This window comes from Gadus macrocephalus, chromosome 13 (assembly GCF_031168955.1).
Source record: "Gadus macrocephalus chromosome 13, ASM3116895v1".
Lineage (NCBI taxonomy): Eukaryota > Metazoa > Chordata > Actinopteri > Gadiformes > Gadidae > Gadus > Gadus macrocephalus.
In genome coordinates this window covers 5,251,241-5,265,753 of record NC_082394.1, presented here as the reverse complement: position 1 = coordinate 5,265,753, position 14,513 = coordinate 5,251,241, and the positions used below count along the sequence as shown (strand labels likewise).

Below are 14,513 nucleotides of genomic sequence, written 5' to 3'. Positions count from 1 at the left end.
ATGCAATCGAAACCACACCGGAAGCAAATAGTGACGGGCAGAAATGCGAGCCAATCAATGGGGCCCTGCTCGGCAGAACGGTCCAATCTATTCTTTAGGCGAAGCCAGTAGTAGTGTTGCCAGATTGGGCCAGATTTGCCTCCCAATCTGCAAACACTGGCTGCAGCGCGAAGTATTACACATCTGGCAACACTGGCCAGTAGGCAGTACTTCCGCTCCCTCCCATAGTAACCCGCATGGAGACGCAGTTCTCAGTGTTGTGACTTGAGAAGAGAACCATACAAACCGAACCCAGCGGCTCGTTCGGTGCTTTATTTGAGCCTTTACTGTTTTCTGAGAGTCTCATCCTCTCAAGGATCCACCATGAAGATCGAGGAGGTGAAGAGCACCACGAAAACCGCGCGTGTCGCGGTCCACAGCCACGTGAAGGGCCTGGGTCTGGACGAGGCGGGAGCGGCCCGCGGGGGTGCCGCGGCCCATGGGCTGGTTGGCCAGGAGGCCGCTAGAGAGGTACTGGTACCATGCTATAATACACTACACTTTATTATACTATACTAATCATTATAGGACGGGCTGGTGGGCCAGGAGTCCGCCAGAGAAGTTAAACTATACTAAACTATACTGAGAGGTTATACTATACTATACTGAGAGGTTATATTATATTATAAATTATAGGACGGGCTGGTGGGCCAGGAGGCCGCTAGAGAGGTCTGATAACACTACTGAACTGTACTGTACTACTAATCATTATAGGACGTGCCGGTGGGCCAGTAGACCGCCAGTATAACCTCTCAGACGTCCTGATAATATGATTATAATAACCAAGCAGCTTGTTGTTCTAAAAACAAATTATAATCAACAAGCCGTGTGCAAAAATGATGCGTGTCATTATTTTGAATAGTTAAAGATGTTCCTGTTAAGGACGTACAATTTTCGGTGCCCTATCCGGTTCCATTCTCTGTTAACCTGCCGTGTTTTGACTCTGAAGGCATGTGGCATCATCGTGGACCTGATCCGCTCTAAGAAGATGGCGGGGAGGGCGGTTCTACTGGCCGGACCGCCCGGAACTGGAAAGGTACGCTAGATGTTTCTCTGACCCCTCAGCACAACATCCTCATTGCTGCAGAAATATCATCTCTAAATGAAATGACGTTCAGCGACTTATTTGTAGAGTCTCTCGACTGCAAAGGGAAGGTGATGTCTAAAGTGTGCTCTCCGTGTGTCTCCAGACCGCCCTGGCCCTGGCGATGGCGCAGGAGCTGGGCAACAAGGTGCCCTTCTGCCCCATGGTGGGCAGCGAGGTCTACTCCACCGAGATCAAGAAGACAGAGGTTCTGATGGAGAACTTCAGGAGAGCCATCGGTGGGTCGTCAGTTCAAAGAGAACCGTACCTTTACCTCTCTCCCAGGCAGGGCGCAGGCCCCCTCTGTCTCTAATAGGGGACATATTATACCACCAGGTGTGATTAGCCGTTAAAAGCCGCTTTGGAAATTCTGCCTCTTCCTGTGTTTTAGTGACATCACAAGTGGGCGTGTCCACCTAGATGTGGGTGACGGACAGATGAGCAACGTTTGCTACAGTCCACTGGGTAGGCTGCTAGGCCGACCTATCCAGCACATATTTCGGTTGACACGCCCACTTGTGATGTCACTAAAACACAGGAAGAGGCGGATTTTCAAATCGGCTTTTAGTGGCTAATCACACTCAAACCTGGTGGTATAATATGGGACCTTAAAGAATTCCCTGACGGACCAGGCTAGGTGCCCCGCCCCCCCACGGAGCCGAGAGGCCGGGCGCTGTTGACAGCAGAGGAAGGCTTTAGATGCTGCAGGGAAGGGGCTTTGTGTGGATCGCTGACGCTAGCTGTCACAGGGGAGGAAATGGTTCTCTGGTGACGTGGAGGAGGTCGTCGGCAGCACAGTCGCTCCACACAGCGGGAGGGGGTACTGGAGCCAGGATGGGGAGAGAGAGGCGGAGGCAGAGCAGAAATTAGTGTGTGTGGGGGGGGGGGGTGGGGGGGTGGATGCCGATTCGGCATCCGTCGTCACAGACTGGACAAGGGCTCCATGACACTGGGCTACAAGTGTGCCTCTGTGTTCCCCAGCGGGCGAGATCAGCCACCTGTACGCACGCACCAAGGGTCAGCTTACATAGAGAGGTGTGTGTGTGTGTGTTGCTGCACTGGGCATGAAGTCCCATTCTTCCATTTGAAGTCTATGGTGCAGGAATGTGAAGGTCAGCTTGTGTGAGTCGTACCACCTTGTTGCCCCCCTGACCCCCCCCCTGTTCTGTGCCCCCCCCCCCCCCAGGTCTGCGGATCAAGGAGACCAAGGAGGTGTACGAGGGGGAGGTGACGGAGCTGACCCCCTGCGAGACGGAGAACCCGATGGGGGGCTACGGGAAGACCATCAGCCACGTGGTCATCGGCCTGAAGACGGGCAAGGGCACCAAGCAGCTGAAGGTGAGGCGCTGACCCGGGGTCCCTCCTCCGGCCAGCAGGGGGCGGTCCAGGTCTCTCACAGCTCTGTCTCCCCCTCAGCTGGACCCCAGTATCTACGAGAGCCTGCAGAAGGAGAGAGTGGAGGTGGGGGACGTCATCTACATCGAGGCCAACAGCGGGGCAGTCAAGGTACCTCACTCGTCTGGGAAAACCAACACTAGAGGACTGTTTTGGAGCCACACCACCGGTCACAACAAGTCCTTAGAAAGGCTCCCGGTGGAGAGAGCTCCTCGTTGCTCTCCTCCTCCTCTTCATCGCTGCTGAAGGCTTCATCTCTTCGGTCCGCTGGAGCCTCTCATTCCTCAGCCCCTTATCCCCTCATCTCTCCTTGTGTCGGTTCCAACCCAGGCCCCGTGCTGACAGAGCGCGTTGACAGGAGCTTTTAATCAGCCCAGGTGGGCCAGAGAGACAGGGGGGGGGGGGGGCATAGGGGCGGGGCCAGGGCTGCAGCATGCGTTGTGTGGCCCTGGGTGGAGTGGGACACCATATTTGTTCCTGCTGACAGGCGTCTCAGCAACCCCGTCCTCGTCCCCTTCTCTCTCGTCCCCGGCCGTGCGCCCGGAGACTTCAACCACACACCTGCTCTGTTGGTTTTAATCCCCCTAATCCTCAACGACCTCCCCCTGCCCGCCTTAACCCCTCCCTCTGTGTCCGCAGAGACAAGGTCGCTGCGACACCTTCGCCACGGAGTTCGACCTGGAGGCGGAGGAGTATGTGCCGCTGCCCAAGGGGGACGTCCACAAGAAGAAAGAGATCATCCAGGACGTGACCCTGCAGGACCTGGACGTGGCCAACGCCCGCCCCCAGGTACGCCGTCAGGAACAGGGCTTCACTTCCCTTATCTTCTAAATGTTCACATCATACAAACACGATCCTGTGGGACGTGTGTTTTGGAAGCCCCCCCCCCCCCACTGTGTCTGACCTGCTCTGTCCCTCCCCAGGGGGGCCAGGACATCCTCTCCATGATGGGCCAGCTGATGAAGCCCAAGAAGACGGAGATCACAGGTAGGCAGAGAGCGTGTTGACGGACCTCCTCTCAGTCTCCCTTCTCCTCTTTCTCCCTGCTCCTCCTCCTCTCAGTAGTCCCCCTGCTCCTCCTATCAGTCACCTGCTCCTCCTCACTCCCCCTGCTCCTCCTCTCACCCCCCCCCCTGCTCCTCCTCCTCAGACAAGCTGCGGACGGAGATCAACAAGGTAGTGAACCGCTACATCGACCAGGGCGTGGCCGAGCTGGTCCCCGGCGTGCTGTTCATCGACGAGGTCCACATGCTGGACATCGAGTGCTTCACCTACCTCCACCGCGCCCTGGAGAGCGCCATCGCCCCCATCGTGGTGTTCGCCTCCAACCGGGGCAACTGCCTCATCAGGTCAGAGCCTGGCCATGCTGTTGACCGATCACTGTCTCGGGGCTCCGTGGGTTCCCCAGGTCTGGGGAGCCGTCGGTGTTAGGAGCCTGGATCTCTCGCCATCTCTGGATTCCTTTGGGATACATTTTTTTATTCAAAATCCATTCAGTACAGAGGGGTTCTGATGATACCCATCTATCTATCTATATATAATGAGACACTTTGGTGTGTGAGATAACTGCAGCCTCAGAGGACACACTGCAGGTAGGAGGAGGTCTTGCTCTGCGTTGTGTGTTAACCGTGTCTCCCGGTGGTCCCCGGGTCTCCTCCTTCCAGAGGGACGGATGACATCAGCTCCCCTCACGGCATCCCGCTGGACCTGCTGGACCGGGTCATGATCATCCGCACGCTGATGTACACGCCCCAGGAGATGAAGCAGGTGGGTACCACGGCAACGGGGAACCGGGGTAGGGTCTGGTTACCACGGCAACGGGGGTAGGGCCTGGGTACCTAGCAACAGGATAACGGAGGTAGGGTCTGGGTAGCACGGCAACGGGGTAACGGAAGTAGGGTCTGGGTACCACAGCAACGGGATAGCGGGGATAGGGTCTTGGTACCACGGTAACGGGGTAGGGGTCTGGGTGGCAACGGGGTAACCGGGGGTAACGTGGATGCTGAGGTAACCCCCCCCCCCCCCTCGCGCCGGTCCACAGATCATCAAGATCCGGGCGCAGACGGAGGGCATCACCGTGAGCGAGGAGGCGCTGGCCCACCTGGGCGAGGTGGGCACCAAGACCACGCTGCGCTACGCCGTGCAGCTGCTGACGCCGGCCCACCTGCTGGGCCGCGTGCAGGGCAAGGAGGGCGTGGAGCGCGAGCAGGTGGAGGAGATCAACGAGCTCTTCTACGACGCCAAGTCCTCCGCCAAGATCCTGCAGGACCAGCACCTCAAGTTCATGAAGTGAAGGCCGCCGTGAAGTCGGCCCGTCTCTGTGTCGGGGGCGACCCGTTCTGTGGGTCCCTGTCCCCGGTCCGGGGGTTCTATGTCCGGGTCCTGTGGTTCTCTGTCCGGGTTCTGTTCAGCGGAACGTTATGTTTCAGGCAAATACGTTTTATTCATTTTTGTAATTAAAATATTTTTTCTATTCCTATCAACTGTTGGTCTTTTTAATTTGCACACATCTAGTTGCTTATGTACCACAATAACTGATATAGACTACACACATTTACACACCCTTTACACAGGTGGTCATTGAGCAGCATTTCCATATAATAATAAATTATTCAAATTTTTTACAGCGCTTTACTCTGTACTCAGACGCTGAACAAAAAGGAATACATAGACGGTACAGACTCAAACAAAAGGCAAATAAACAACCCTACAACAATAGACAACAAATTAAGAGAGAGTGAGGATGGAAGATGACGAGGATGATTTGTCAGATGGTGGAGATGACTTCACCTAATAACATGAACATGGTGGAGATGACTTCACCTCATAGTGATGAGGATGACTCAACACAGTGGTGTCACAGTGGATGCTAGGAGGCTTTTACTGACTCCTCCATAAAGGGACGCATGGTGGTGGTGTTGAATGGGTTTATTGCAGAGGTTCAGTACAGAGTAGGAGGAGTATCGGCCTGCCATGCTGGAGACCCCTGGAGTGTGTGGTGATGGCGGTCTGACTCGGGCCAGGTGCGGCTGCTTCAACCATCCCCACACACTCCAGCTGGAGACTTTAAACCTCATAACATCAACAAGGGGGAATGTTGGTTTTCTTTTTTGGAATAGAAGCTCTTACATAATGTCAATGGTGGTGACTCCTTTATAGTATTTACATTGTTTTTTACTAATATTTATATATTGCATGGCTTCCCCCCGGACATTCAAATTCACATCAAGTCCTGAGGTACTAGCCTTAAAAAAAAAAAGAAGTTTTTTCTTAATGGTTTGGCTACATACCAAATTTCTCAAACTCCACACAAAGCAAATCAACAGTTAGACTTTTGCGAAAACTCCACAAATCGTTGCAAAATGAATTCCTGCATAGACACTATATTATCTCGGTCACCGCAGAGTGCTGCTGTAGTCAATGCAGACAGGAGGGTTTCTGAGGGGTTTCTTACCTCGTCTCCTGTCTAAGGCCCCAGGGAAGCAGCTCTGTAGGCTGGACAGCTCATGTCCTGGTTAACCCATGGTGGGTCACCTGGTTAACCAATGTTGGTTAAACTGGTTAACTCATGGTGGGTGGTTAACAAACACTGCGTTTCATCTGAATTATTAGATCGTCCCTCCTCCTCCTCTCTTTTATCCTCTGACAGATGATTGGAAAGCTGAGCTAATTGGTTTGGAGTAGGTGTGGCTGGAGACCAATCAGTAACGAGAGGATCATCCATGTGACCAAACGTGCCCTGATTAGGATAACTGTGCTAAATTTGGAGGTTTTGCGTCAAGAGTTGTGCAAAGTGTGATTTAGAAGAGCTGTTAAAAAAAACAAGGAATGTTGCTTGGAGTTCTGCAGAAATACTCCTTGTTGTTGACTCATGAGCTTCGCCCTGTTGCCATGGTGACAATAACTCCCCCTCTAGCGCGTAAACAATGGAGAAAAACAGAGATACCAGGCGTGCAAAGCAACAAACAGTTTATGATGCAGAGGGTGTTAACATACCAGGACTGATCCCACAGCAAGATACCAACAACAGACAATCAACCGGCGCTAACTTCAGAATGGGTTCTACTACCCAACGACCACTGAGCGAGGCGTTGCTACTTCCTGAGCGGTCTCTGATTGGCCGTCTTGCTGAAGGCGGTCTCTCCACCCGACCGCGCTGAGCTGAACACCGACGGAGCAGCCTTCCCCGCCTTCTCTGTAAGGAGACGACAGAACGGGCGTGGTGAGACCCTCACACCAGAAAGCAGTGGTATGTAGTGGTCTGCAGTGGTATGTAGTGGTCTGTAGTGGTCTGCGGTGGTCTGCGGTGGTCTGCGGTGGTCTGCAGTGGTCTGTAGTGGTCTGCAGTGGTCTATAGTGGTCTGTAGTGGTCTGCAGTGGTCTGCAGTGGTCTGTAGTGGTCTATAGTGGTCTGTAGTGGTGTGTAGTGGTGTGTAGTAATATGCAGTGGTGTGTAGTGGTGTGTAGTGTTGTGTAGTGGTGTGTAGTGGTGTGTAGTGGTGTGTAGTGTTGTGTAGTGGTGTGGTATGCAGTGTGGACATAAACAAACGACCCCCCCGGAGACACACTGGGTCAGATCTCTGGCCCCAATCCAGCCCCCATTTTCAAAATCCCGGACTTCTCTGTATATGGAGTGGAAATTCAGAAGCAGTAAACCCCCCCACCCCCGCTCCAGAAACGTCAGCTCAGATGTTGCAGATAGAGCAGCCTGCTCCACCACCACACTCTGCCAGCACTTCATAGGTCTGAGATGTTCCACATACAGTAGCCTGTTGAGGCCCCCAGCTCACCACACTCTGCCATCACTTCGTAGGTCTTGCTCTTCAAGGGCCCCTGGGTGCCCAGCTTGTCCTTGGCCTCCACCAGGTCCTCATCCCTCACGGCAAGACGCTGCTCCTGGCCGTCGTCTTCCCCCTGCTGAGGAGAGCCGAGGCAGGGGGAAATCACCAGGGGGGGACGGGGGGGGGGGGAACACCAAGGAACACAGAGCAGCGACCTCAACAACACGTCCTCGTCTGGTGCTCGGCTCACCTGCGACATGCCGAGTTGAGAAGGTCCTGAGATGAATTCTTCTCTCCAAACCGGCTCGGCTGCGTCTCCTCAAGTCTGCTCCGCTGATCCTCTCCAGACTCTATAAATCTGTTGGTGGGTCCGCTCTAGGACTCCTCCTCCTGGTTCACTGGCCAGGCTCAGAGCCTCCTCCTTCCACTGCCTCATGAGGTGACATCACTGAAGGTCCGGTCACGGAGGGACATCTCCCCCCCGCCTGACGTCTACGGGAGCGAGGCGGTGGATAAAGTCCACCAGCTGCCTGTTTACGTGACTCAAGTGACCTCAGAAGATACTCAGACCTTTGATCTGGGAGAGGAGCTTTACGACAGCGTGTTGTTCTGTCTTCATCGTGATGTCACCGTTATGGAGGGGGACGGCGTCTTATGAGGATTTCTGAGTAACCAACTAACCATAACTATGAGTTTAAGTTAATGAGTAAACTAAATTACCATAACTAAGAGTTTAAGTTAATGAGTAAACTAACTAACCATAACCAACCAAAACGAACAACTATATTAAAGGTTTATAGTAAGATATTGGTTCCTGGAATATGTAAAAAATAAAAGTTTATTCAATTTGAGGATAGATTAGATTGTTTTAAACCATGAAATAAGGCAGAGGCTTCATTCGAGAGTTCAGAGGCATGAGAGGCATAAAATAATTATAGATTTTTTTAAACAAAGAAAACAACTTTAAAAGTACAAATTAATAAAGTGTATTTGGTCCTTTTTGCTACTGATCAAAGCCAACTGATCTTCAAGGCATAATTTTACATTCATATTCATCAATCTTTTTTTATCACTAATTAGTCGTTATTCTCTCAGGATTGATTAACCACTAGTAACCAGAACTAATCTACCTGAAACAACCTTTTGTAACACATCACCGTACCGCCAACTGTCCAGTCCATCCGGTCCAGACCGGTCTGGACTGGCCTGGCTTATGTGGAACCAGTCCCACTGTAGTCCAGTCCTAACCGGTCCAGTCCGCTCTGGCCTGTGTGGAACCAGTTCCTCTCTGGTGTTTAGCCCCTCCCTCACTGTAGTCATGCCAACGGTCCACTGTAGTCATGCCAACGGTCCACTGTAGTCATGCCAACGGTCCCTGGGTTGGTGTTCAGTCCTTCATGTTGGAGCCCAGCAGGCGGTCTGGCCAGCGGCCCCCCGCGGCTCACGTCCTCTTCCCCCGGGTCCCGGGGCGGAGCTGGGTCCTGACGAAGGCGACCAGCTGGGTCTCGGTGAGGAGGACGGTGAGGAGGACGCCGGACAGACACACGGCGCCCACGGCAACGTGGACCAGACGGAGAGGCCAGCCGCTGGAGCAGCAGAACATGGACTGGAGACGAAAGGAGAGGAGGAGAGGAGAGGAGGGAGGAGAGGAGAGGAGGGAGGAGAGGAGAGGAGAGGAGAGAGAAAGAGAAAGAGAGGAGAGAGAGGAGAGGAGAGAAGAGAAGAGGGAGAGGAGAGGGGAGAGAGAGGAAAGAGGAGGAGAGGAGAGAGAGGAGAGATAGCAGAGAGGAGAGAGGAGAGATAGAAAGGAGAGGAGAGGAGAGATAGAAAGGAGAGGAGAGCAGAGAGGGTACAAGGTAAAATACATGTTAATGCACGATCGATAGATCCTCGTAGGTAAACGACTGCGACGTTGAGATAGAGGCGTGTTCTAGGAGACTGCAGAGGGGTAGCGGTGGCGAGCGGTACCTCCGACAGAGCCGTGACCACGGCGCTCAGGGCGAGGGCCAGCAGCAGGGCGGGGGAGGGCCGCAGGCCCCTCAGCGGCCCCCAGGGGCCCGCCTGGAAGTAGCGCTGGATGTAGAGCAGGCTGTGCAGGATGCGGAGGGCCATGTTCAGGCAGTTGGCCAGGATGAAGCCCACGGCGCCCAGCCACCCGGTCAGCAGGTAGGAGAGCAGCAGGAAGGAGACGGAGAGGGCCAGCATCACCCCGTTGTACCTGCACACACACACACACACACACACACACACACACACAGGCATAGACATACACACACACACACACACAGGCATAGACATACACACACACACACACACACACACACACACACACGCGCAAACACAGACACACACAGATGAAGTTATTATGCAGTAGTTTAATTTGGTAATACTTTGGCGAGTGTGTGAATGTGAGAGAGTGAGTGAGTGAATAAGTGAGTGAGTGAGTGAGTGAGTGAGTGAGTGAGTGAGTGAGTGAGTGAGTGAGTGAGTGAGTGAGTGAGTGAGTGAGTGAGTGAGTGAGTCTCACCGGTCCAGCTCCTCCTGGCTCATGGCAGCGAACACGAAGCACTCGGTGATCCCGTTGACGGCCAGCAGGAGGACGTAGCCGCTGTAGACCCTCAGCAGGACGGGCCCTGGAGACAAGAGACACACGCCATGAAGACCAGGACCAGTACTGAGGACCAGACCAGGACCAGCACTGAGGACCAGGCCGGGACCAGGACCAGGCCCGGGACCAGCACTGAGGACCAGGACCAGGACCAGTACTGAGGACCAGACCGGGACCAGTACTGAGGACCAGGCCGGGACCAGCACTGAGGACCAGTACTGAGGAACAAGCCGGGGCTCCAGGCACTGGGTCTAGGCCCAGGTCCAGACCCAGACCAAGGCCCGGGACCAGTTCTGAGGACCAGACTGCTAGCCCTCTGTGGACTGACTAGGACCAGGCCCGGGTCAAAGCCTGGGTCCAGGCCGGGTCCTGTCCTCTAGCCCACAGAGGACTCTGGTCCAGACTGGGTCCAGACCCGGGTCCAGGCCGGGTCCTGTCCTCTAGCCGGCGGTGGACTGACCGGCTCCGGCGCTCAGCAGGGCGCCACCGTAGAGGTCCAGGGCGAGGTGGGAGTAGGCGTAGCCGAACACGGTGATGACCAGGCCCACCACCACCACCAGCTTCAGCAGGCTCTCCAGCACCTCGGCCGCCACCGACACGTCCTCCTGGGGGGGGGGGGGGGGGGGAGGCGGTCAGACACTGGAGGGCAGGTGAACGGAGGCTCAAGTTCACAGTAGAGATGTTCCGATAAACTGTTTTCCTTCCCGATACCGATTCCGATTCCTGAACTCGAGTATCGGCCGATACCTGTTTATACCCATAAAGCACCTAGCATTGTAACTACTATTAGCATTTGTTCTCATAGAAGGGTTCTCTTACGATGACCGAGATGTATGGTTGGTCAACTCACTGTCGACAAATCTTTTATTCCAGGACTAGATCCTTAACCTTTATAATCTATAATTATAATGATACATTTGTATTCTTGTAGTTAAGCATGAGCATCCATGTTTTTTTCCGACGGATCAGCGCATAGACTTGCGCACTCCTCAGACCGTACCTGTTTCTGGCTGCGTGCGTCGCCGCCTCTCCGCAGCACCTTGGAGAAGAACACGTAGAAGCTCTCCTCGATGGGCAGGAAGAGGAAGCGGGCCACCATGGAGCCCAGGTTGTTGACGATGTCGTACACGCCCTGATCCCCGAAGCTCAGCACGCTCAGGAAGGTCATGACGTACCGCTCGCCCTCCGTCAGGAGCTGCTTCAGGAACGACTGCTTGAAGAAGCTCCACGTCAGCCGGGCCAGCGCCCAGTCCACCGCCGGCTGAGGACCCAGAGGGACACCTGGGGGTTAGGGTTGGGGAGAGGCCCCCAGGAACCAGGACCCCTGAGGGACACCTGGGGGTTAGGGCTTGGGAGAGGCCCCTAGGAACCAGGGCCCAGAGGGAGAGGCACCCAGGAACCAGGACCCAGAGGGAGAGGCCCCTAGGAACCAGGACCCAGAGGGACACCTGGGGGTTAGGGCTGGGGAGAGGCCCCTAGGAACCAGGGCCCATAGGGAGAGGCCCCTAGGAACCAGGACCCCTGAGGGACACCTGGGGGTTAGGGCTTGGGAGAGGCCCCTAGGAACCAGGACCCAGAGGGGGAGGCCCCTAGGAACCAGGACCCAGAGGAAGAGGCCCTCAGGAACCAGGGCCCCTGAGGGACAGGCCCTGACGCCTTAAGCCCTGTGACCCATTGCTACTTACCAATAATTCTGTTACCATGCAGAAGTGAAACCTTATTTTTCATAGTTTCGCTAATTGGTCTGGTGTTTTCAGGCTTACGTCCAACAGTACATTTGGAGGGTTTTAGGAGACACACATGGTCTCACAGAAAATGGGTTTGTTCAAGTTTCAAGCTTTCTTTAATAATAAAATAACTCTTATTATCATAATATGTAGACATTGTACCCTGGTGAATGGGTTTTGTATAATGATGGATGTAGTACCCTGCTGAATGTGTATAATGATGGATGTAGTACCCTGCTGAATGTGTATAATGATGGATGTAGTACCCTGCTGAATGTGTATAATGATGGATGAGGTACCCTGCTGAATGTGTATAATGATGGATGAGGTACCCTGGTGAATGTGTATAATGATGGATGAGGTACCCTGCTGAATGTGTATAATGATGGATGAGGTACCCTGGTGAATGTGTATAATGATGGATGAGGTACCCTGGTGAATGTGTATAATGATGGATGAGGTACCCTGCTGAATGTGTATAATGATGGATGAGGTACCCTGCTGAATGTGTATAATGATGGATGTAGTACCCTGGTGAATGTGTATAATGATGGCCGTCAGCCATACCTCTCCCGGGGCCGAGCGGGGCAGCAGAGCTCCCACCGTCTTTATCGGAAAACCTTTCCTGTTCGCTTCCTCAGATCCCACGAAGCGAACAAAATAGACGAGGTAGCAGAGAACCAGGCAGCCGGTGTACACCAGCTGGAAGACAAAGCACATACACCCAGTTCACCAGCTGGAAGACAAGCAGACGCCCTGCTTCAAGACGGCCCTGAGCTGAACGACAGAGCAGACCCCCCTACTGAACCCCACAGACCCCCAGTCATAGACCCACTGTGTACCCCACAGACCCCCTGTGAACCCCACAGACCCCCACAGTCATAGACCCCCTGTGTACCCCACAGACCCCCACAGTCATAGACCCCTGTGTACCCCACAGACCCCCACAGTCATAGACCCCTGTGTACCCCACAGACCCCCACAGTCATAGACCCCTGTGTACCCCACAGACCCCCACAGTCATAGACCCCTGTGTACCCCACAGACCCCCACAGTCATAGACCCCCTGTGTACCCCACAGACCCCCTGTGTACCCCACAGACCCCCACAGTCATAGACCCCCTGTGTACCCCACAGACCCCCACAGTCATAGACCCCCTGTGTACCCCACAGACCCCCTGTGAACCCCACAGCAGGCCCGGACCTCTTTACCTGAGCCGCTGAGAAGATGTACAGCCCCCCCTGGGGAGCGAGGACCACCAGCCCCACGGTGAACAGGCACTTGGCCCCCAGGGCCAGGCTCTCGGCCCCCAGCTTCAGGCGCACCAGCAGGTGGGCCTGGGCCAGCACCCAGAGGGGCTCCCCCAGCAGCTCCACCAGCGACGCCAGCGCGAAGACCCCCACGGCCGGGCCGTAGTGGGGGACGGCCTGGGGGTCGGGGGCCTCCAGGAGCCACAGCCACACACACACCAGGAGGGAGCCCCACAGCACACCCAGGGGCAGGCTGGGGCCAGAGAGAGACACACACACACACACACACGCAGGCAGAAACACAGACACATACAGAGACAGACACAGACACACAGCCAGAAACACACAAGCACACACACACACACACACACACACACACACACACACACACACACAGCCAGAAATACAGACAGAAACACACAAGCACACACACACACACACACACAGGCAGAAACACAGACACACATACAGAGACAGACACAGACACACACACACAGCCAGAAACACACACACATACAGAGACAGACACAGACACACAGCCAGAAACACACACGCCCCCCACACACACACACACACACACACACACACACACACACACACACACACACACACACACACACACACACACACACACACACACAGACAGAAACACACAGACAGAAACAGAGAAGCAAAACAAGGATAGGTGAACTCAACTGAAAGAATCTGAAGAGTAGTATAATAATAGCGGCAGGACGTCCAGCTTACGTCAGCCACAGCAGGTTGAGGGTCTGCCTCCAGCTCCGGCCCGGTCCAGACCCCCCGCTGAGACACGCCCTCCGGAAAGCCTCTCTGGACAGGAAGACCAGCGTGGAGTACAGCAGCATCAACCTGAACACCGGTAAAACAGGTTAACATAGGAGAAGCGGAGCCAGATCAACTCACACTCTCACACACACACACACACACACACACACACACACACACACACACACACACACACACAGTATCATGTTTGTTTTATCGGCTCCAGCGACAGACAATCAGACAGCCTACCTCACGTTCACCACCCCAATCAGTTCTTTGGATACAAACCGCAGCGTGAACGCGTTCATCACGAAGGTGAGCGCGCGGAACATCACCTGGAAGTACAGAGCGAACCCGCGTCGATGGTGAGCGGACCGGTCTAAACGCTCTATCTATCTATGACACTTATCGATCAATGGGATATATATATTCTACGGTGTTAACTTACCTGCAGCAGTACGTTATAGGACGCCAGGGTGGAGGCGTCCTGGAGGACATCCTGAGAGCTCATCCTATGGTTCACCTGAGAGATAGGTGGACGCTGGGTCTAGTGAAGACTCACAGCTCTAACATTTCGAAAAAAAATTAAGATATACTACGGACATATTCTAAACAAGTCATAAAGTAATGCAGTGATGAATGACTTATCCTGTGTGGATGAATGTGGGCAGGAGACTGGAGTCCCCACTTCCGTACACAGTCTGCGTGATGACGTGGAGGAAACTCTGCGTGATAACATAGAGGGGCCAGCGTCACTCTCCGCTACGCCGACAGGGGGCGTTGACGTTCTTCTGTGGGTTTGTTTGTTTCATAGGAAAACCACACTAAAACCACACTAAGAT

At 54.2% G+C, this 14,513-nt stretch overlaps 3 protein-coding genes across 4 annotated transcripts; 1 reads left to right on the top strand and 2 right to left on the bottom strand.

The window, feature by feature from the left end:
• The first annotated feature begins 192 nt into the window (after positions 1-192).
• Positions 193-4,997, top strand: ruvbl1 (RuvB-like AAA ATPase 1). 2 transcript variants are annotated; one of them, XM_060068489.1, is made up of 10 exons: positions 193-510; positions 989-1,075; positions 1,230-1,362; positions 2,310-2,461; positions 2,540-2,629; positions 3,158-3,307; positions 3,442-3,505; positions 3,669-3,867; positions 4,183-4,285; positions 4,560-4,997. In XM_060068489.1, exons 1-10 carry the CDS (start codon positions 364-366, stop codon positions 4,809-4,811), a joined length of 1,377 nt encoding a protein of 458 aa, XP_059924472.1. In that variant the 5' UTR covers positions 193-363; the 3' UTR covers positions 4,812-4,997. The 2 variants fall into 2 exon arrangements, with proteins under 2 accessions (XP_059924472.1, XP_059924473.1); XM_060068490.1 differs by lacking the exon at positions 193-510 and adding an exon at positions 685-708.
• Positions 4,998-5,431: 434 nt separating this feature from the next.
• mustn1a (musculoskeletal, embryonic nuclear protein 1a) lies at positions 5,432-7,806 on the bottom strand. The gene is made up of 3 exons (XM_060068572.1): positions 7,550-7,806; positions 7,309-7,435; positions 5,432-6,713 (listed from the first exon to the last, which is right to left on the bottom strand). The coding sequence occupies exons 1-3, from the start codon at positions 7,556-7,558 to the stop codon at positions 6,613-6,615; spliced, it is 237 nt and encodes a 78-aa protein (XP_059924555.1). The 5' UTR covers positions 7,559-7,806; the 3' UTR covers positions 5,432-6,612.
• A 313-nt stretch (positions 7,807-8,119) lies between these two features.
• rft1 (RFT1 homolog) lies at positions 8,120-14,400 on the bottom strand. Its single transcript, XM_060068453.1, has 10 exons — positions 14,120-14,400; positions 13,921-14,006; positions 13,633-13,755; positions 12,847-13,138; positions 12,202-12,336; positions 10,908-11,168; positions 10,368-10,512; positions 9,827-9,932; positions 9,268-9,517; positions 8,120-8,905 (listed from the first exon to the last, which is right to left on the bottom strand). The coding sequence occupies exons 1-10, from the start codon at positions 14,180-14,182 to the stop codon at positions 8,741-8,743; spliced, it is 1,626 nt and encodes a 541-aa protein (XP_059924436.1). The 5' UTR covers positions 14,183-14,400; the 3' UTR covers positions 8,120-8,740.
• Between the last annotated feature and the right edge of the window lie 113 nt (positions 14,401-14,513).